Source organism: Urocitellus parryii, chromosome 14 (assembly GCF_045843805.1).
Source record: "Urocitellus parryii isolate mUroPar1 chromosome 14, mUroPar1.hap1, whole genome shotgun sequence".
In the NCBI taxonomy this organism is placed as follows: domain Eukaryota; kingdom Metazoa; phylum Chordata; class Mammalia; order Rodentia; family Sciuridae; genus Urocitellus; species Urocitellus parryii.
In genome coordinates, this window is record NC_135544.1 from 47,769,491 (window position 1) to 47,791,966 (window position 22,476).

Sequence of the window (22,476 nt, forward strand, 5' to 3'; positions counted from 1 at the left end):
GCTAGGCCTTGAGTTGACAGTGTTGGAGTAAAAACAATTACTGCTTTCATTAACTTTATGGCTGGGGAGGCAGCGAGATTCTCCATGTGACAGGTTTCAAATGACATAAATGCTCCTCAGAAAGGAATAGATTTTTCATCCAAAACGTACCCTATTCCTTGAGGACTTGGGCACTGCCAGGGGGTCCAGGGTGGCCTTACTGAAGACCTAAGCCTGAGATGATGACCAGAGGACCACTGGGGCCAGTGGTTCCACTCCAGTGTGAGAAAAGGCTTTGGAGGAACCATGCAGAGGGGAAGGAGAGCATTGGATTAGGCGGGAGGAGGGCGAGACCAGACACCACGGGGTCTGGGGACGACTTAACATGTTTTAGCCCTTTTTTAAAAAGAATAATTGGAAATTGTCGGTGATTTTTGAGCAAAGGATTGGCCTGATCAGATTTGTATTTTGAACTTCTTTTCCCCCTTCATTTTTGCAGTGGTAGGGATCGAAGGTGGGGCCTCACCATGCTAGGCAAGGATCTCCCACTGAGCTCCTTCCCCAGGCCCCAGATTTATATTGTGAAAGGAACTGAACTTTTTTGGATCACAGTTGGTGCATGGACAAGGCAGCAGGCCCAAATTCCTAAGCCTGGGTCCCTGGGGAGAGGGAGGCCAGCAGCCCAGCCGGAAGTGGAGCCTCTGGAGGAGGAGCTGATGGGGGATGGGGGAGACGAGCTGGTTGGAGCTGCTCAGGTGGCAGTGGTGGACGGAGGCTGATGTTATACATGAGAATAAAGCACGTTCAATCTGACTCAGAGTTCACAAAGCTTTTTCTCCTGTCGTTTCTGCATTTTACATTCATTTCACAACACTCCTGAGAAGCAAACAATGCGAGTATTAGCATTTCTTTTGTACAGATGAAGAGACAGATGTTCAAAGAGATTACATGATTCCCCTCCAAATCACAGACCTGGGTGTCCTTGCTTCCACCTATCTGCTTCAGTTCCCACTCATCAAAACTTTGACATATTTAAAAAAGAGCTCACTGCCTAGCCGAGACCATCTCCTTCAGAGGAGAACTCTGATGAGGAATCCAGGCTCCAGCTTTGAGTCATCTGATACATTTCCAAAATGCAATTCTGGTTCCTCACTGAGGATTTACAAGTTTCAACTACCGTTTTTTAACTGTAATATCTAAGGAATGTTGTCTGCAGCATTCCAGTGTCATGCAAGACCTAAAACCTATCGTAAAAAATCTCCAGTTTCAGTTGAACTTAGTGATGACATAACCGTGGCAGGATTTAAAGAGTCATCAGTCTTCCAGGATTATAAAAAAATCTTCAAGGAAAATCAGCCATGGATTTACTAAAGTAGTCTGGTTAGATTTTTGATAAATTTTCCCATGACAGATCATCGCTGGAAATGATCATCGTTGGCCCAGATTCTAATAAAATACTGCAGACCTGAATCTGAAAGTCCTGTGGAGTGTGGGCAAAAGTTAGATTCAACCCAAACATCGGAGCACACTCAGCACCCCAGAAGCTTTTGTGGAAGAGTCCGGTCACTTAGAGTATGCAGTGCTTTTAGCTAACCTTGGCTCCTTATATTTGTACGGAGGCAGAAGAGTCCACTGAATTTCTGCATTTCCATTACCAGTGTTGTCCAGCTCTGTTCTGATCATCTCATGAAAGGATGGGGACAGACCTGGAGTCAGGGCCCTCTTTGGCCCATATAGAGCTTGGGGTAAACCCCACAGTTTCTTCTTCTCTGTCCTTCCTCTTTACCCACGGATATTTTGAGGGGGATGGCATGAGGTTAAAAGGACATGGGGAGGCTGGTTGGAGCAGTAGTGGCTAGGGTGAGGAATTGGGCCTTTTAGATACCTGTAGCTCTGAAATGATTCGGGGAGTCAAGGACAGGGCAAGCCCAAGGTAGGGATGGAGCTGAGACTGCCCTCCTTCCTTTCAGTGTCCATTTCCTTGTCTGCAGGGAGGGACACTCACATCCATGTCTGAGTGGTCACACTGCCACTGCAGGGATCAGTTTAGTTTTGGGCCTTTTTTTTTTTTTTCATCTCTTAGTCCAAGGTGTTCATTGCTTTAAATTAAGCAGAACTTCCTCAGTAGCAAGTCAGGGAGAAAGGGAAAGAAGAAGGCGGGAGGAAGCCATGGAGGAATAGACAGGATTAAGTCTAGCTGCCTGGAGCTGACCGCCAGGCAGATCCACACAGACGGTGGGTGGTGTTTTCTCAGGCCACCCCCTTGCTGGTCAGTTTCTCCCTGCATGTGCCTTGAGTCTTGAGCACAGCCTCCATGTCTGTCTCTAGGGTGAGAGGCTGAGTACAGGCTGCAGGGTTGTTACTGGGGCTAGCGGGGCAAGTCTGAGAACCTTCTGGAGCCTGTTTTCTCATCCACTGAAATGGAAAATTAAAATGGAAAATTAAAAATACCTGCCTTGTTTACCTCATGGGTTTTTGGGTAAAAATCAAAAGAGGCAATGCATTTGGAAATGCTCTGAAAACTACAAGTCCCAGTACAAATTGGAGGAGTTGTTTTAACCTGGAACTCTGGAGGGTGGCCTCTGCTGCCTTCAGTCTGTTCTCAGGGGTGAATACTTCACCACCTTGCACCGTCAGGCTGCTGTGGCAGAATCAGTCATTCCCCCGGAGAATGTTGAGGGTCCATACAGGGCGATGACAGCTGTTATGGAGGGAGGCGTCAGACAAGGACTTCATCCTCAGGAGTTCAGCCCTCTGGGGAGAAGAGAAGCAGAAGCATTGACTGAGGCAGGGTTTAATCAGGTTCCAGGTGGGGATTGGGCGGCTGGTTAGGGAGGGCAGGATTGGAGAGGGGTGGGCATGCCAGAAAGAGACACCTGGGGGAAAGAATCTTTAGTCCTGGAGAGCAATCTGTCAGTGGCAAAAGTGCAGAAATTATCCTAAATTCTCCCTTAGGATGATCCAGGATAATCCCATTTTTAAGATCCATAGCTTGTAATTATCATATGCAAAATTCCTTTTTCCACATAAGATAACATGTTCACAGGTTCTGAGGACTCAGGCATGGATATCTTCGGGGGACTTTCTGCCTACTGTACCCCTGTAGCAATAGGCAGGGGTACAGTACAGGCTTGCCATCTCTTATCCAAAACCTCTGGGCCAAGCTGGGCTTTAGATTTCAAATGATTTCAAATTTTATAAAAGAAATGCTGTGCCTCTACTAGAAAACATATATTGATGAATACTGCAAGAGCTGAAGCAGTATTCCATAATCAAACATCACAAATATGGTAAATAGCCCCATGTTAGTTTAAGTACCCCCTCCATTTGAGTAATATGTTTTCAGAGCTTTTGAGTTTCAGAATGTCAATAAAGGATTTTTTTTTTTTTGAGTTAGTGGAATGTCATGAGAGTAAGATTAAGTAGAGTCACAAGAGCTCTATTTTCTTCCTGACTCTGTCTCTGCAGGGCTTTATTTTTCTCATTTACAAAATTAGAGATTTTTAAGGTGTGTATGAGCCACAGAGAACAAGCCCAGGAAGTCTGAATGCCCCCACCCCAGGCAGACATCACTGATGGATCACAGCACTCTTCATGAGGAGCCAGGTGTGGCCTCACACCTCTGTCAGCAGAGTGCTCCAGGCAGCCATACAGAGTCCCAAGAGCTCACTGTTGAGGTGGATCTGATGGCTGAGATGATTTCCTCCTAAGTTTCCTTCTAACACTGAACCTTCATATCCTAAACCAACACTCATGCCTGCAGAAGAAGAATATTATCTCCTAGACCACTGGCTGTTAAGTAGGGTTTCTGTCCAATTTCAATGGACAAGCCACACCATGAGGTCTAGTCTTGTATATTCAAGCAGCAGTTAGGCAGGGATGCATCGGGCAAGGATGATACATTCTTTTTAAAAAAGTTTTTTGACAAGACTTTTTAAAAAAGTGTTTCTGGGAATGGAGCCCAAATGTTGTATTGTTTGGTCAAGAGGCTATCCGGTCCAGAGCTTCTTTTTGCCACAGCACCCCCATCATCCAACTCAAAAACTGTATCTTTTAGCTCTTTTGGAACATAGCTAATTTTCTTCTATGGGGGTTCTGAGAAGCTCTTTGATCTCTGCTATGAGACTGAGAAAACTCAAGGTCCAGGCTCAGGGTTCCTTTCCACATACTCAAGATAATCTTGTCAAAAGACTTTTTTAAAAATAATGTATTTATGTTGGTTTAAAATTTTAATTTGACTAAATAAACATCCAAAATGAAGACTGCCCAATTAAGTACCAGCTACCTGGAAGTCATGCTCCTAGCACATTAGGAGATGCGTAGTCTGGGAATGGCAGTTTCCGTGCTTTTAAGCAGCACTGTGACTTGGGGCAGCATGCTGCAAGGGACCTATTCCCTCTACAAAATAAAATTCACATATTAAATTTAGCAGTACTGTTTCTTTATAAAGGAGGCTGAAAACATTTCTGAATATGAGAATGCTTGCCCAGTCTCAGCTGATGGAAACAGCAAAAATTGTCCCCTGAAGTCCTTCAATTAAAAGATGCTGTTTTATCTTGAGCCCAGGCTTGGTCTTTCTCATTTCTCAGATGATGAGTTGGAGGCAAAAGGAGGCTGGCTGGTTTGTCTACGTTGAGGAGGATGTGGACATTACACCTCCATTGGAACCAAGTGTGTGGGTCTTTTTCTGCAGAGCCATTATCCTCTATGAAATACACATCTCATCCTTGTTTTTGGCAGGGGTGATGCAGCTCAGAAGTCTTGGAAATGATGCTCTGCTTCATATTCAGTGAGAGTGCTGTTGTTCTGGGTGGGCCACCGTGTACAGTGTTACTGGGTGCCTGTCACTGAACCGGAGGTGGCAGTCAGTTGCAGGATTCAGTTAGCATCTAGCAAAGTTCTGAGACATGGAGGTTAGGAAGCAGGTCCCATTCCCAGGTGGAGACCAATGTGATGGGAGTTCATGGGATACAGAGAAGATGGCAGGTGTTGCACCGTGTGAGCAGAATCACCCTGCCTGGAGGAGTTGGTTGGAACCAGGAGTACCCTGCAGCTGTGGGGAGGTCCTTAGGGACCCTCCGTGTGTGCATAGTCTGAATGTACCCAGTGTTTCTCTCCCTGTCCTGAAAGAGAAGTGCTGAGTGTGGCTGGAGAATGGCAGAGAATGCTAATTCAAAGATAAGCCCCTTTGTGTTTCTCTCCTTACATGTAATTTGTAGTCCAGGAACTCATTAATCAGGAGACCGACTGTCCTTGCCCTGAAGGGGACCTTGAATAAAACTGTATCTGCTCACTTTTAGATTTTTATCTCCAGGGAATTATTCCACTGTTTTTTGTCTTTTTTTTTTTTTTTTTTTTTTAACAGAAATGGCCTTCAGAGTCGGCCACACAGCAAAACAGGAGATTAAAAGAGTTGGAACACAAACATCTGGGATTCAAAGCATTGCGATAAAAATTTAAAAAAAAGAAAAAAGACCTTGCTCAGCTGGCAGTTAAAAAGGCTTGAGCAAGAGGCTTCTCTGTCTCATCCTCCTTAACTAAATGGAGATGAGACCTCGGCCTCTCCAGCCCGCCATGCACACCCCTGGCACAAACACATGCACACCTTTCCACACTTGCCGAGGCTTGGATACTTGCTTTTAAATCTGCTATTTCACTATAACAACTAATGATGTCAAAAACACTCTACTAAAATGTGCAGGTTCATGGTAGACCTGGCACTGAGCCTGTGGTAGTTTTCACTTATATTTTTAAGTGTTGGAACTCGGGAGTATGTTCCCATTAGTAGATAGCAGTTAGGGAGCCACCTGGAAAATGATGTTAATAATGAAAATATTCACTTAGTTTTTTTCTTCTTTCAACTTCCCTTCCAAAGCAAAGTTAAGCTTGTATCTACTTTGAAACCAGCAGTTCCCCCCAAGTTGATTTTAGTTGTTTGCTTTTATAAAAGAGGGATTCAGAAGTGAGATCCTAAAATCAGACCATTTTAGTGAAAGAACAGAAAGGAATATGCCAAGTTGGTTTTTTTTTTTTTTTTTTTTTTGGTTAGTTATTCATCTCAAAGTGTTCTTTTGTAGCAACCAAAGTTTGGGTTTTATGCAGCTTGGGCTTCATTAAAGGGCGAAAAAAAGCTGTGTATGGTGACTAAGCAGAGGCCAGCCTGAAGCCTGGTGTGGAGCAGGGTGGAGATGCCCTGGGTCTGGGTCCAGTGTGCCCTTTGTGGTGTGACCTGGGTCCTTTGTACAGACAAAGGACCAATCTCTGGGAGGTGGAGAAGTCAGGTGCACACTTATTAGAAGGAATCCCATTGGAAGCAGAATGAGATTTCTGAAATGCAAGCCAGAATTTTGAGGGTTGAGTCAGTTGTAAAGGAAGAAGGGGTCTAATCCCCCCCCACCCCACCCCCCACCCCCGCAAACTCGTGACTGATTCCTTTGATATAGATTCCCTTCCGGTCAGTGTACATGAAGGAAGCATCTCAGTATTGTTTTTATGAGAGATAAAATATTGGGTATTCCAGGTAAGAACATACAAGGAATAATTGTGCTTATCTTATTAATTCAAGAGTAGAGCCGTAATCAGACTTACATAATTACTTGAATAGCTTCCATGTCACTGTAATAGAATTTCATGGTAGCTTGTAGAATAAAATTTTAAGTAAGATAGAATCACCAAATGAAAGGATTTTAAATAAAAAAGCTTAATAACAAGTAAATTAGAAGAGAGAAAACCAGATTTCTGGTCTTGAGGATTGTACATGATGAAACTGGGAACTCAGCTTTGTTTGGTTATCAACTTCCTGATACACAGCTACATCGGGAGTGATATTTGCAAAGACTCACCTGTCCAATGAGTGATGCCAAGTGATATTTGCAGTGATTCACTTATCCACCTCATTAGAAGCAGCGTGCGGGGAACAAAGATAAGGAATCCTGAGTCAGGAGACTCTTGAGGTCAAGTTGAACTTTTAGAGGTCATTCATTCAACTCTCTGGGGCTGTTTCTTGACCTATGAAATGGAGATTATAGTAGCTACATGTCATTGGGCAAATGTGAGAATCAAATGAAATAATATATATGAAAGTATTTTACAAAGTATCATGTATGCTATGAATATTATTTTCTATTACTATTTGCAGTTAGGTTCCTTTGTCCCATTGTATCAAGACATCCTGAATCAGTCAGGTTTTTAAGACTCGGAATGCTCTCTTAATGATCCTTTATTACTTTTTACTTATACTTTATAGTTTACAATTCCTTTATTTTCTTGCTTGTCTTTTTTTTCTTTTTTCTTTTTTTGGCACTGGGGATTCAACTCAGGGGCATTCAACCACTGAGCCACATCCCCAGCCCTATTTTGTATTTTATTTAGAGACAGAGTCTCACTGACTTACTGAGTGCCTCAGTGTTGCTGAGGCTGGCTTTGAACTCATGATCCTCCTGCCTCAGCCTCCCAAGCTGCTGGGATTACAGGTGTGAGCCACCATGCCTGGCTATTTTTCTTCTTTTTCTATGGATGGGATGTAAGTGGCTTTTCAAACTCTTCGTTTCTGAAATGCTTTGCCTCAACAACTTTTCCCAGCTCTGCATTATTGCATTCTCTGGAGAGGCTGCTGCCTAGTTCTATCATATGTGCACTGCTTTACGGAGCTGTAGGGGAAGGTGCAATAGAAGTGAACAAATGTTCATCTAATATGACAATTTGATGCTCTAATGTGTTGAAAATAAACTCAGTAAAGACAATATATTATTTAAAGGTGTGCCTTTGAATCATGCATCTTGTTTGAGTCTGATGTTCTTTTGAGGCAGAGTACCCAGGAGTCTCTGAGCATGGATTTTGCTAGAAACAATATTAGAGAAATGGGGCAAAGATTTCCTCGGGTCTCCATTGTCCCGATTCATGTTTCAGTAACATCACTCTAGGGAGCACATACTGTGTTTACAGCAAGAAAATGTATTGTCCCACTTCTCTTCTTGTTAATCGATTTGCCTTAGGAAAATATTCTTCTCTCTCTTTCTGTTGTTAGTCTTTGTTACTCTTTCTTTGTTACTCTTTATCAAAGCACATCATTATTTTACCTTCCCTTATTTTAGAAGAAAAATGCTAGATCCTGGTATACTAAAAAAAATATATATATAGACATCATTCAGAAATTTCCTTTTTAATTTAAAATGGTTCGGAAGAGGATGATCTGATTATGTCAATGATCTGGTTAACAAAAGGAGTGAGTTCTAGATCACTGATTTTCAGAGTACTTGAATTCAGGATGTCTTGATTAATAGTAGAACTAGATTGAGTATCTGTTAATCATTGAAATGGCGTTCCATGAATTTCACATGTGTTCATTCATTGAGCAAAAATGTGAGGGCTCCTTTTCTGTTTTCTGTGGATCTGGAGATGGTGAACGAGCTGGCACACTAGCTCCACATATGGAGGTTATGATTCTAACCACCATTCTATTAAGGAACATCATGGATTTAAGACATGTAGGAGAATAGGCTGAGTAAAAACTTAGTAGTATTTTTCCAAAAATAAATTCTTGATTTTATCCTGTCAATTCATCATTTTCATCTTTAGTGCAGAAATGAAATGCCAAAATTGTAGTGTTTACTGGAGATTCTGGGTTTAGTTGAAATGAAAGGCACTTGCATTTGTCTGATTGCTGAACCCTACTTTGAAACAAAGCAAATATTAATTTAAAAGCCAGAATTAATGTTTTTTCAATCCAGTTTAAAAAGTGGATATACCTAGGATAATCCTTCTCATAGGACACCTAATCCCTGGGGGGAGGTACTTCATAACCATGTAATATGGATATTGTCAGCAGCATCCATTTGTTACTTGATGGTTTGTGTAGATTGATTTGCTGTACTTCCAACAGCATTTTGTAGTTGTTTTAAAAAGACTCTTTTGGCCAGTCTGGGTGAACTACACTCGCAGATCTAATCGGGATTTTCATTCTGACTTGGTGTCTGCAGTAGGACCATTAGCTTCTGATGTTGTTTGCTTTCAATTTCTCTATTTTTGGGGAGCTTTGCATAAATATTAATGACAGTGTTTATTTTAAACAGAGCAAATCATGCAGACAGGCTTGCTTCAACTGTGCCTGCGTTTCAGCAGCTGCTGAGGTCTCTTTGAGGTAGAAAATGGGAGGTGACTGCAGAGGCGGACCAGAGGGCACACATGTTCTCCCTGAGAGACCCATGGGAGGAGCAAGCTTTAGGCGGGGAGATGACAGGGACTGCAGTCCTCACCCTCTACCTATGGACAGGCCACCTTAACTCTTGGAATACTATCTACTCTGATACCTGATCTGAAGGTCAAATGATGTATTAGACCTGAAAGTGCCTGATAAGCCAAAATTACAGAGGTAGAGTGGCTTTGTTCCTTCTTTTCTTTTGTGTAGCAATAACTAATGAGTGTATTCTCTGGAACTCAGCGTCCTAAGGAAGCTTTGGAGAGGGCGTGGGACCCTCTCTGAGAAGGCTCTTCATCCTTCTGGGGATGCTGGGAGTGCTTAGAGGTGGTCTCCGTCTGCTCTTTCCATCATAGGCCATCACTTTTGAGCCTATGAATCTATTTTTTTTTAATAAAGGAAATTTCTTTTGGATGACACTACTTTTAGTCTATTCCACTGTGCTGGGTGTAGTTCCTGGATTTGTAGAAAATTAGATTTAGCAGATGTAACTTTTCTATGCAAGTCGTAAGTTCTTCATAGTATTTTAACACTTTGGAATAATGGCAAATCTTACTTCACCTTGAAGAGCTGAATTTAATTTTTTTTTTAGTCATAGGTGAACATTGTGCCTTTATTTAAATTTATTTATTTTTATGTGGTGCTGAGGATCAAACCCAGTGCTTCACATGTGATGGGCAAGCGCTCGACCCCTGAGCCACAACCCCAGCCCAAAGAAGAGTTGAATTTTTAAAAATGTGGTTCTTGGAATATAATAGCTTTAGGGTTTACATTGTGGTTTAGTTGTATAGAAGTACTTACCCCTAGAGTGGTGGTTAAATGAGTCGATTTTAGGCAAAAATTATTTTATTCAAGAACCGACTTGTGAACTTTGATATGCTGCAAACAGAACCTAAAACTCTAAAGACAGACAAAATACATCAGCTCTGACCACCACACAGACGGTGATGATCGCCACAGGGACCACTTAGTCCCCAGCACCATGCCTTCCCTTTGCACTGTCTGGCACACGTATCGGTACTTAGTTTTGGGTTGTTTTATGTATATTAATAGTCTCATCGTATCTGCTAAGGGCAAAAGGAGAGAGCATACAGAAAATGCCAGTAAGAAAGGAAGGGCATGTGGTGAGGAGAGGAAGAAACGAAGATCCCTTTAAAAATCAAGTGGTGAGAAAGCGCCACTTTTCAAAACACACATTTCAAAGGTGTGCTAGGCAGCTTTCCACCTGTATTAAAAAACACAGGTAATCAACCTGTGAAGAGGAAAGGCTTACTTTGGCCACCAGTTTGGGAGATTTTGGTCCATGATTGATTGGCCCTATTGTTTGGGCCTATGACAAGGGGAGAGTGCAGCAGAGCTTCATGACCAGGAAACAAAAGAGAGGAAGAGAAGGGGACCAGGCCCCTGTCAAGGGCACGACCTCTAGGAACCCATAGTCCTTCCTCTAGGCCTCACTTCTTTAAGGGTTCCACCATCTCTCAGTGGTGTCATGTTGGGGACCAAGCCTATAAGTCATGAGTTTTCAGGGACATTTAAGATCCCAAGCAGGAGGTCTGGTTCCTCTGGTTCTGAGAGTGCGGCCAGCTCCTGTGGGAATCATGTCTAATACTTGAGGAAAGCATGGAGGAGGGTTGCCTGCCTCCCAGTTTCCAACATATGGGAAACGGATCCTTTTTACACAAGAGTGTCCTATGGATCTTAGATCCATGAGGAAAGGGAGAGTGAGCCCACTTTCAAAACTCACATTCCTTATGGTAGAAATGCATCCAATGATTTTCAAAGTTTTCTTGGACTCTTGAATAGATGGACTTAACACAAAACCTGTTGGAACAGTTCTAATTTGTTTATAAATAAAGGAAATGGTTGCTGTACTCTTCTACTTTAGATTCACAGCTGAATATCCTTTTGTAATATTAAAATGAGATAGAAAATGAGTGGGAATATGGTAAGTGGTGATTGGGAAACCTATAGATTCATTCTGTTGCCAAGTAATTAGCTTAAGAAAATTTTCCTATTTCATTTTCCTATCACTACAATGTAAACAGAGCCAAAAGGCATAAACCCCGGCACAAGGCAGCTGTGTGATCCTGAGAAAACTACGCAATTCCTCTGAGACTCAGTCTCCTCATCTGAAAATTGGGCTCGGGTGGCCCATCCATCAAAGATGTGTGGAGTAAAAATATTACCAGGCCACTCATCAGAACCTGGCCATCGGAGGCCTTTGTGACTAGTAACTGTTTGTAGAATCAGGATTCATTATACCACCAATAATGAATAAAAGTCATCTCAGCAGAGAGCTTCAAATGTGCCACCCGTAGCTGCTGTGGCCAGTTTTATCAGATAAGGTAACTAAAATTTTGAAACAAATAGACCCAAAATACAATGGACAAAATAAAAATGGGAAGTTTCTTTTCTCTGTTATAACCGTCTGGGCTGCGTGTTCTGGCTCAGGAGGGCTCAGCTCCACACGGTCATTCAGGGCCTCAGCCTTCAGGGGCTCTGCGATCTTTAGTGGGAGCATGGCCACTGTTACCATTCTGGCCCAGAGGAGGGGGTAGTAGCCTGGAGGAGTGTGTGAAGAAGATTTTGAGGTCCTGGATGGAAGAGGCAAATGCCAGTTATCACCTGCCTAGAGATCACTTATTTGCCTGGGGACATCTAACTTCTGGGGCAGTTGGGAAATGCAGTGTGGCTGGGTAGCCATATGCCCAGCTGCTGTGAATACAGAACATGATTAGGAGAGCTGGCAGTCTGTGCCCACTGGTTTATTCCATGGCATGGTAATGACCCTGCAGTACCCTTATGAATATCAGCACTGACCTTTTGATGAAAATTTGCTGACAATTTCTAATCTGTGCCAAAATTTAAGAATGAATCCTCAGAAACAAGTCATGTAAGTCACAGTCATGTGGCTTGGGGGGTGGCTGTTTGGGGGTATACAGAGCATGTACCTACTCATGCTGGGACTTGGCTTGGGCTCTGCACTCAGGCCAGGGACAGGAACAGGGCCATGAGGTCTTAAGAGCAGTCTCTTGTGATTTGTCAGCTCACTCACAGTGCCAGAGGGGTCAGCACATGGTGGGCAGGAAAGATGCTGGGGAATTCCAGCAATGGATCTGGAAAGTTGCCTATTGGGAAATCCATCTAGAGCCCCAGAAACCTAGATACTGGATAACCAGGGCAGGGAAGTGCGGTGGCATGTGAGCCAGGTAGGGCAGTTGGCAGGGCTCCTTGGCAGCAAACTGGTGCTCCCCACACATCTCCGGTCCTGGAGGGGCAAGGCATCCTGCAATTCCGTGCCATGGACTAGGCACTCCTTTTGTCTCAACTAAAGCAGAGGATGGGATACAGAGATGGAGCAAGAGGAGGATTTAAATTATGGAGTCAAGTTTTGTCTAGAAATCATCTCAGGTTCCCCAGGGCCAGATGGGAGCAAGACACACCAAACTATCAGCTTCTGGCTCATGGGCAATCATTCATTTCTACGCCCTATAAGGGGGGGATGCTAAGGGAGGCCTCCTGTGCTAGGTGCTAGTCAAGATTGGCCTCAGAAACTCAGGTGCCACTGGAAGGGAAACTGGTATCAGGTTGGGGGCTGTATTAGTGAACAATGACACCAGGGACACATTGACAGATTAGCTTCTGAAATTGCATTGCAGCTCTAAATGCTATAAAAATGTATTTCCTTTAATTTTTAGTCATCCTGCAGTTCATCAAGAAACATTCAGCAAATGTTGGCAGATTCTATCAATCGTATGAAGGCATATGGATTCTACCAGGTAAAAGACTTACATTCTGTCTTCAGGGAGCTCAGCGCATAGCCATTTCCACTAATGTTTCACAAATTAGTTAATTAGTCTCATGCAGGAGTGAAATTAAGCAACAGAGTGCGAAATCTGTCTTGAAAGCTGCACACACAGCTATTCATCTTTCCCCCGTTTAATCCCGAATTGGGAACGTGTTGAATGTCATGGAAAGAACAGATGCCAAGATGTATCTGCTGAACCAGTCACGGATGAGCCAAGGCAGAGGCGATATCCTGGGCTGCTGGGAACACAGGAGGGTGGGAGGGGGGAGACAGATTTCAGACCGTGATAAATGGCGCGCCACCCTTGGCAGCAGCAGTGAATTCCAGTGCAGTCACTGGTGTGCTCCTTGTTTCTGTGAGCCTGGCTCTGGAGGAAGAGCAGAGTCTTGTGCTATCCCTGTTCACTGAGCCAGGAACCCCCGCAGGCACTAGATCACTCCCCATCGTCTAGAAGCGACATTCTCCCTCCTGACCAAATTCCACATTGCCCATCACGCTTCATTGTGAACAGATCATACATTGCTCAAAATAAATGAGGCGTAGATTGGCACTTGAAAACTGAAGTAGAATTTGACCCACAGATAGTCTGAAAAAGCAGGGTAAGATACCAGCCTATGAAGGAAAATACCAAATTGCCCAGGCCTGAGAGATTGGCCTGTGGAGGAGGCTGCCCAGGTCTATGTTCCTAGGGACTGTGTGATCAGTTCCCTGATCCCTCTACAGGACAGGCAGGAACTTGGAGAGCTCAAAGTTTTGAGACTTCAAGAAGTCGTGATGAGGGGCTGGGGTTGTGGCTCAGTGGAAGTGCGCTTGCCTGGCATGTGTGAGGCACCGGGTTCAATTCTCAGCACTGCACATAAATAAATGAATAAAATAAAGGTCTATTGATGTCTAAAAAAAGTTGTGATGGATTTTTGGAATTCTGATCCCTGCATGCATAACAATGAAGTAATACAATTGGCGCTCTGTATCCATGGGTTCTGCACTTGTGGATTCAACCAACTATGCATCAGAAATATTTGGAAAAAATTGCATCTTTGTTGAACTTATACAGACTGATTTTTTTCCTCACTATTCCTTAAATAATGCATTATAGCAACTGTTGACATTGCATTAGATATTGTGAGAAGTGGTTTAAAGTGTACAGGAGCATGTGTGTAGGTTATATGTGAATACTAGGCTATTTTATATAAGGGACTTAAGTATCCAGAGATATTGGTACTCACTGGGAGTTCTGGCATCAGTCCCTAGGGGAACTGACAGATGACTCTGTGCACCCTTGACCAAAACAGCTGCAGTAAAGAAGTTTCCAGTAGCACTGCCCAGATGACATTACATCATCTTAAATGATGACAGTTGAGAAAGGCAAAGAATCCTTGTATTCATTCAACATTTATTGAGTGCCTACTGTGTGCTAGGAACTGGTGTGGAAATTGGGGATGCATTCTATGAACACATTAGATAAAATCCTTGCCCTTGGGGAACTTGCATTTTGAATGGAGGACACACATGTTGAATTGCTGATGTCAGGTCACCCTGTGGGTAAGGAAATAACGCAGGATGCAGTCCCTGAGAGATGCTGGTGGGGTCAAGCTGTTATTTTTGAGAGGAGGTCAGAGAAGGTGGCACTGGAGCTGAGAAGACCTGAAGGAACAAGGGAGGGCTCGATGTGGGTGAGTGTCTGGGGGAAGCATGTTTGGGGCAGAGGGAGCTGCAGGGATGAGGCACTGAGGTCACACTGCACTTGACCTGGCTAAGGAGTGGCAGAGAACTGGAGAGAAAGTGAGCAGGCCCACTTCCCAAGTTTCTCTGGAACAACGGTCATGAATGGCAGCGTCCTGCTGTTAGAGTAACTCAGATGAGTTTTGAAGTCTTCTGGCTGCTTTGAAGAAATAGAGAGGTCAGGGCCAGACCTCATCTACTGTTAGTCTGTGAACTGGGTCATTTTGTCTCCTTCCCCGCTGGGCCTGTGTTAAGTGCGGTGCAGGTTAGAAAGGAGACTGACTAAACACAGCATCTCTGTCACCTGAGTGCCACCTGTCAACCAAGTGCTACCTGTGCTATTAGTCACTTAATAATTTTCCTTCAGTATTCTCATGTCCTTGACTTCTTGCTTATCCTAAGCAACAATATCCGTGACAATCCTGATTGGATGTTGGAATCATGTTTCTAGTTACTTAGAAATAAATACATATGCATGTGAAGGAAGAACACAGCTCTTCACCTTGGGTTTTTTTTTTTTTTTTTCTTTTTCTGTTTGAGTTTGGAAGTGGCTGGCAGCACTTATTTATGTATTTCAGTCTTGTAAACAGCTTCAGTTCAGGATGGCAAATTTTAACAGTCATTTCAAACATCAAAAGCGGTTCCTTGGTTTTTATAATGCATGTATTGGCAAACAAAAGGAGCTTAGCTCGAGGCAGGGAAATAATGTAAGAAAATAAAACAGAAGATGGACAACTTTAGTTACATCTGAAGTGCAGTTTATGAATTGTCACTACATTAACGGTGCTTTATGACTTCCCAGAGTGATCAAAAACAAGTTTCTCAACATCAAGGTTTATGTATATTTTAGTTGTGGAGCAAGAATTTTGCAGCAAGGAGACCTTTTTTTCTTTCTGGAATCCACCCCTTGTGATAGAGAAGGAAGCTGGGGAGCAGGGGGAGGGAACGGTCCTCCCTGGCCTGCTCAGCCTGCTTTATTACTTAGTTAACCGAGGCTTCGTTAGTTCACCAAAGTTGTAAATTCAGTTGTATTATGAGCACTCAGAAGGCCGCATCCAGATAATCAAAATTAAAAAAAAAAAAATACTTTCTAGGTCTTAGTGATTTGGTTTTTCATTTCTCTTTAGTTTAAAATGAATTCCCTTGATGACACATCAGGCCTCGGAATAGCGTCCTTAAAAATGGTGAAGAGAGTAAATTTGTCATGTGTGTTTTATCACAATGAAAAAAACTGAATCCCCTTTTTAGAGGAATACTGACATTTATTTTGCATTTTCCCTTCTCCAAGGATGCTTTTAAAAATATCTGTCTGTTTTTTTAAACAACAACTAAAATGTTCCTAAAATCACATTTTGGAACGTGGTTTAAGACCTAGTGAGGTTGCTCCGGGAATGTGCAGTTATTCTGTGGAAACTGTCAGCCATTGTAAAGTGGTGTTTACTGTGGTTTCCATGAAATAGTGTGTTTGTTTTAGGGAAATATATTTGGAGCAACTAAGTGCTATGCCTGAGAGAAAAGACTGTTTATTGAAAGTGTGTGTGTGTGTGTGTCTGTCTGTCTGTCTCTCTGTCTCTCTCTCTCTCTCTCTCTCTCTCTCACTGGGGATTGAACACAGTGGTGCTGTAGTACTGAGCTACATCCCCATCCCTTTTTATTTTTATTTTTTAATTTTGAGACAGTCTTGCCGAATGGCCCAGACTGGTCTCAAACTTGGGATTCTCCTGCCTTAGTCTCTCCAATAGCTGGGATTACTGGCATGCACTACCATGCTCAGCTTACTGAGTTTTTATGTGTTGTACATTGGACTGCGCAGGCACTTTAAAAAGTTTAACCCTCATCACTGAACACAGTGGTGTGTGCGTGTAATCCCAGAGACTCGGGAGGCTGAGGTGGGAGGATAGTAAGTTGGAGGCCAGCCTAGACAGCTTAGTGAGGTCCTGTCTCAAAATTTAAAAAGGGCTGGGGCTGAAGTTCAGTAGTAGGGTGCTCCTGGGTTCAATCCCCAGTCCCCCCAAATAAATAAATAAATAAATAAATTTAACCTTTACTGTAACTCTGTTTTCTCCTTTTTGATTTTGGGAAAGAGCCTTTGAGAGTTCAGTGACTTGCTCTGGAATTCCACAACCAGGTAGCACCTACGCCTGCTGCAAGTACTGCGTATACCAAATCGCCTCCCTCGTGGGCCAGAGAGGGTTCAACAGAAGTCAGGTGCCTGCTGCCCTCTCCCCACAGAGACTGTTGGATTTGTTCACCGATGCTTGTTTCTGTTTCTTTAAACAGAAGAAAGAATTGGTAAAGGAAAAACAAGACGAAGAAATAAAGCAAGTGGAGGAAGACAAAACCAAGCAGATTTATAAGAACTGGAAAGAAGATTCCGAGTGGCAGGCCTCCCGTGAGTAGCGAGGCCCCGGGAGCTGCTTTGAGTCCCTCAGCTGCATCTTTCACTGAGTAAAACTCTGAGTCCAGGAAGCACTGAAAGTGGGTGGTTGAGAGATGTCGTCAGGCTAAATTGTTACTCAAATGTCATTCCTAAGCGATGACTCAAAGACCTAGGAGAGCTACTTCTGAATTGCAGAATGATTTTTCAATTCTTCTTTATACCATCAAAATGATGAGCTCTCTTGATGATGGGATGGCATGTAGCTATGACAAATGTGCTTTGGAAGAGTGTCTAATGACCTCTTCAGCTCAGAGAAGAAAAAACATAAAATAGTGTGAAAAATATCACTACTTTAGAAAGTCTAAGTTACGAAGGAAAAAACTATAAGGTTATTAACATATTAATATTAGTTTTCTTGAAGAGGTGGGATTTAAGGTTATTTAATTTTCACTTTTTTGTAGGTTTTTTTTTAACAGTGAATGCATTTTAAAAAATCTCATCTTGCCTGGCACAGTGGTGCACACTTGTAACTCCAGAGACTCTGAAGGCTGAGGCAGTAGGACTGCAAATTTGAGGCCAGCCTCGGCAATTTAGCAAGGCCCTAAGCAACTTTGAGACCCTATCTCAAAATAAAAAAGTAAAAAGGGCTGGGAATTAAGTGGTTAAGCACCCCTAGGTTCAATCTCCAGTACCAAAAAAAAGCTTTATTCTTTATTGACTCATAACAAGTGTTCTTATGGGGTATAGTGTGATGTTGCAATGTGACATAACTTTGTAATCTAAAGAACACAGAATAACAGGCTTGATATATTAGTATCCCTCTGACCCAACTCTGACCCCCTTTTGAGCTGGCACTGCCAGAGATAAGCCCATGGGGAGAAAAATAGCCAATGCAAATGAAGGCCAAGCAGCGGATGCTCAAGGATGAGGATGAGGGAATTCATGTTGGAGAAAGGATCAGGGTTTCCATCTGACATGCACAAAGAAGTCTAAACAGCCAGATCATCCCTTGAGGCAGGCTGAGCAGAACAAGAGTGGCAGTATTGGCAAGGTGTTGGGAATCCTAAACTGGTCTGCAGTCCCATTACAACAAATGCCATTAAAATGATAATTTTTGTGAAGAGAAAATATTTGCAAGATCCAGCCAGTAACCACCTTCTGCTGGGCCCTGAAATCCTAGTATAATGAAATATTTTTGATATCTCTTTGAAGTCAACTATAATAGGATTTGACCAATAAAGCCTGAAGTGTAAATATACTCAATAAAAATTATTCTTTCATCTCACGTTAGAGTCTTTAACTTTATGTGGCTGAAACAAAACACTCTCTCTTTTACAAATAATAATAAAAGACAGTATTGGGGTACTTTGACATGTTCTAACATGTTCTACAATTATCCAGAACGTGTGTGTGTGTGTGTGTGTGTGTGTGTGTGTGTGTACACATGGACACACAGCAGTTGTCCTTCAGTATCAGCAGGGGATTGGTTCCAGGACCCCTGGAGAGACCCAAATCTGAGGATGCTCCAGTTCCTTATATTAAATGGTGCACTATTTGCATACGGGCACCTCCTCCTGTATACTTTCAATCTTTCCTAGATTACTTATAATCCCCAAGGGTATTTCTGGCAGGCCAGGCCACATGTGGTTCAGTTCCGGGCAGGCTCTGAGCATGACTTGTGGCAAGCTGTGCTGTTCCTTGCCTTGTCTGTGGCCATTTGCCCCCAGGGTCCTGCCTCCCTGGTCTCCGTTGAGGCTCATCACCTGGTCTTGCCAACTCCACCTCTTTCTTAGCCCTCCCTGCTCCCCAGTGAAAATCCCCCAGCTCCCAGATGAAGAGAGGGAGTGAGCGCTGGGCTAGCCCTAGGAGCTGGGCAAGGGGCATCCCTGTGACTGTTTTTCAATAGAACCAGGTGACTAGCTGCCCAGACCCTGCTCTGTGCACCGTGATGCACCGTCTCCTCCTGTCTCCGTGGGCTGACGTGGGCCTTTCTCAAACCTCATTCTTTTTCTAGTGAGAAAATCCAAAGCAGCTGATGAGAAGAGACGCTCCTTGGCTAAACAAGCACGGGAAGACTACAAGAGGTTATCCCTGGCAGCCCAGAGAGGAAGAAGCGGCGAGGGACTGAGTGCTCCACAGAAACCCAGAAGGCCTCCCCTTCCACCCAAGCCTCAGTTCCTACCCCCAGCGGGACATCCCCCAAAGGCTCTTGGGTAAGAACCAGCAGGGGCTCTAGGCGCAGCCTTGGGATGGGTTCATCAAAGCTCAGTCATGTGATGGGTGTGGGCGTGGGCCTGGGAGACTGGCTGGAGGCTGGTGGACTCAGCCTCACCTCTAGCCCTGCTTCCTGACCCTGAGTCATCCCTCTCTTATCCATGAAATGACCCAGTAGTTAGGATTCCTGGAGCCCAGTCTGTGATGAGGATGGCTGGGAGCAAGAGGCCTTCCTGAACCCTGCCCAGCAGCCCAGGATGCCTCTAGTGATAAAAGGACAGTGAAGGAGGACCCTGCGGGCTGGTGGACTTCGATGTCATCTCCACCGCTAAGTTTCCACCGCTGAGGACTCGGGATGGAGAGCAGTTCTCCTTCTGAGATCCCTGGCTGATTTCATGTTTTGAGAATTTGCACATGCTCCTTTTTTGAATAAACACTTTATTTGGTAACAATGAAAACTTTGCCTCCTAGGCTATGGGGGCAGTAGGAAGAACAATTGTTTTGGAAAAACCCTGAAGAAAAAGGCAATGATACCACAGTAGAAGACCTCTCTCCCTCATGTTTACTGATGACAAAAGTACTTTTTTCCTGGCTACTGACATCATACTATTTTTTTGATATTCTAATATTTATTTAATTCTGTGGTTGCTGGGGATCAAACTTAGGGCCTCATGCATGGTAGGTAAGCTACACCTCTGGCCCTAATATTCTAATATCTAGAAAGAAAATGTTTAAAGTTAATTATGGATGGAATGAATCAGACTATGTTTAGCCTTGCCTTCTGAAATAAAAGCTAAAAACACTTCTTCGTTAGGAGTGTGGTGAAACGAAGACCAAACAAAATCTCCCTTGACTTGGAACTGGTCGTTATCATCAAGGTTTTTGTTTTCATTTTGTTCCTTAACAGGGATGATGACCTCAGAGGAGACACAAAGGTGGGCCTTTTCCTCTGCTATAATTGCTTCTACTTACTCAACTGAAAAGTTCCATTCTGAGATGTGGGGACCAACACTAAATGACCACGTTCTACAAAATGACAGTTGGAGGAGATCTTTTTTCCTTATGGACAGCAAAACAAGAGATACATGTCCCCTTAGTTTTGTGATCGGGCTCCCATGTGTAGCCCTGTCCACCATGAGGCTTGTCCGTGTGCACACTGGTCACGGAGCCTGGGGCAGGGCTGTCTGTGTGGCTCACTCCTGTGCTCCGGTGTTTTCCAAGGGTGGCATGGGAGAAGGCCTTGTGATGTGTCCCTTCCCTGCAGTATTTTTAGAGCACAGGGCATTTGATTGGCAGCAACGAAGGTGGACTTTCTAAAAGGGCAGTTCTTGTTGTGAGCTGTGCTCAGCTCATTTTTTCCAACTTAAGGTACTGCTTGAGGTGCCTCTTGCGTCAGGCTGGGTGGGGTTGAGCCTGGGGCTCTACACAGTGACCAGAGGTCATCCAGGAGCCAGCCCAGGAGAAGACAGGGCCTGTGTCTTTAGAGTTTTGCTCCATCTTCAAGGATTTTCTGGAGAAAAAGAACCTCACTTAGAAGCTAGTACAAGAATATATCATACAATCTCATGTATGTATGGTGGCTTTCCAGTAAAGTCAAATCTGATAGCATATTTTTTCTAAAACATTCTGAAAATCATGAGGAATAATATATACATGTATAAGCAGATATACATGTATGTATGTATATGTAATACGCATCACATGTGACTCAGTAATGCACATTATCATAGAAAGCACGAAGAGCCATAAATTAATTTACATTACAGGAAATTCCAGCGGCTCACCCAGATTATTTGTCGTTGTTATTTTTAGGTGAATTCTGCTCAGGATTATTCTGCTATTAAGTAAGGTTTTAAAATATATTTATTAATTGCAGCATTGCTTTTTGTATTGGAAACCTGTTTACATACCTGAACTCAAGCCCTGCCACTGAATTTATTTCAAAATGATCCAGTTGTTTATTTCTTCTTCCAAATCTTCAAACCATCTTTTTCCTTTTACTTTGTGTTTTTGAGACTGTCTTTTAGTACAACTAAACCTCTTCAAAATAGGGAAGGGAAGAAAGCCAGTCCGGGAGGTTAGTGGAAACAGAGAAAAAAAGAGAAAAATCAAATAAAGAAAACATTAGGAAAGAATTTGTCTATCACATGTGATTTCTTTTGCTTGCAAGTAAATGCTCTCTGGGAAGATAGTGCTGGAAAATAGTGCTTTTCAACTTTTCAAAAAGTTGAAAAGTATATTTCAACTTTTTAATGGTTATTTTCTGAAATTTTAATTGGGAGTTAATGGCCCTTCTAATTCCCATTAAAAATGAATTTAAATCTAGGTTTTAACACAGCAGTAGCTCATACCTATGACTTTCCCTTTGGTACTGGAAGGACAGGCGATGGATTTGTGTTCTTCCCTCTGTCTACCCTTGGGGAGTGTATAATGGTGGTACACAAGGAGTCCAGCTGCTCATTAGCTCAGCCCATGTAATTAGATGTTGAGATGTATGTAGTGTTGTGTGTGTGTGTGTGTGTGTGTGTGTGTGTACACAGATGGCACACACATGCTGTCCCTCAGTATCTGTGGGAGAGTAGTTTCAGGATTCCACAAGATAACCAAGATGCTTAAGTCCCTTATAGGAAATGGTGCAGTATTTAATATAACCTTGGCACTGAGTCTTGTATACTTTAAATTATCTCTGGGTTACTTATAATACCTAATGTTACTGGATCCTAGCTCAGAAGTCTGACAGTGGGATGGGTGGGTCCCACATCTAGCCTCTTGCCCCAAAAACCAAACAGAAAAGGTAATATCAAATTCAGGAAAAGATTATTTAAGAAATGCCAAGAAAAATTAGGAAAAGAACTTTAGTCAAGATGTCCATAACTGGAAGGCAAACTGGGATCCAGCATCTCAGCCCCGTCTTTGGAGCGCTGACAGGAGTTTTAGGCTTAGAGGAGGAATTGGGTGGGGGGTGGGGAGCTCTGCGTACTTAAGAGCCCTGGTCAGACTGGTGTGGCTGATTCTGGGGGTGGCTCTGGAGAAATCCTTATCACCTGAGGGAGCAGCTTCCACTTTTTGCTCAGAATGTTCATCAGACCTGTTGTCCTGCGGGGCAATTCAGGTCTCATGGGGGGCTGCTCCTGCTCAGGGGTCAGCCTCATCCTCATCTCACCTCAGGGGTGACGT

General features: G+C 43.3%; 1 protein-coding gene across 1 annotated transcript in view; it reads left to right on the forward strand.

Moving 5' to 3' along the window:
• The window catches only part of Sh2d4a (SH2 domain containing 4A), a 62,177-nt gene that overhangs the window by 19,408 nt on the left and 20,293 nt on the right, over positions 1 to 22,476 (forward strand). Inside the window, exons 5-7 of the mRNA XM_026395828.2 lie at positions 12,874 to 12,954; positions 16,986 to 17,097; positions 19,100 to 19,298. Coding sequence (XP_026251613.2) covers positions 12,874 to 12,954; positions 16,986 to 17,097; positions 19,100 to 19,298 — 392 coding nt within the window. The remainder of the gene's footprint in view (positions 1 to 12,873; positions 12,955 to 16,985; positions 17,098 to 19,099; positions 19,299 to 22,476) is intronic.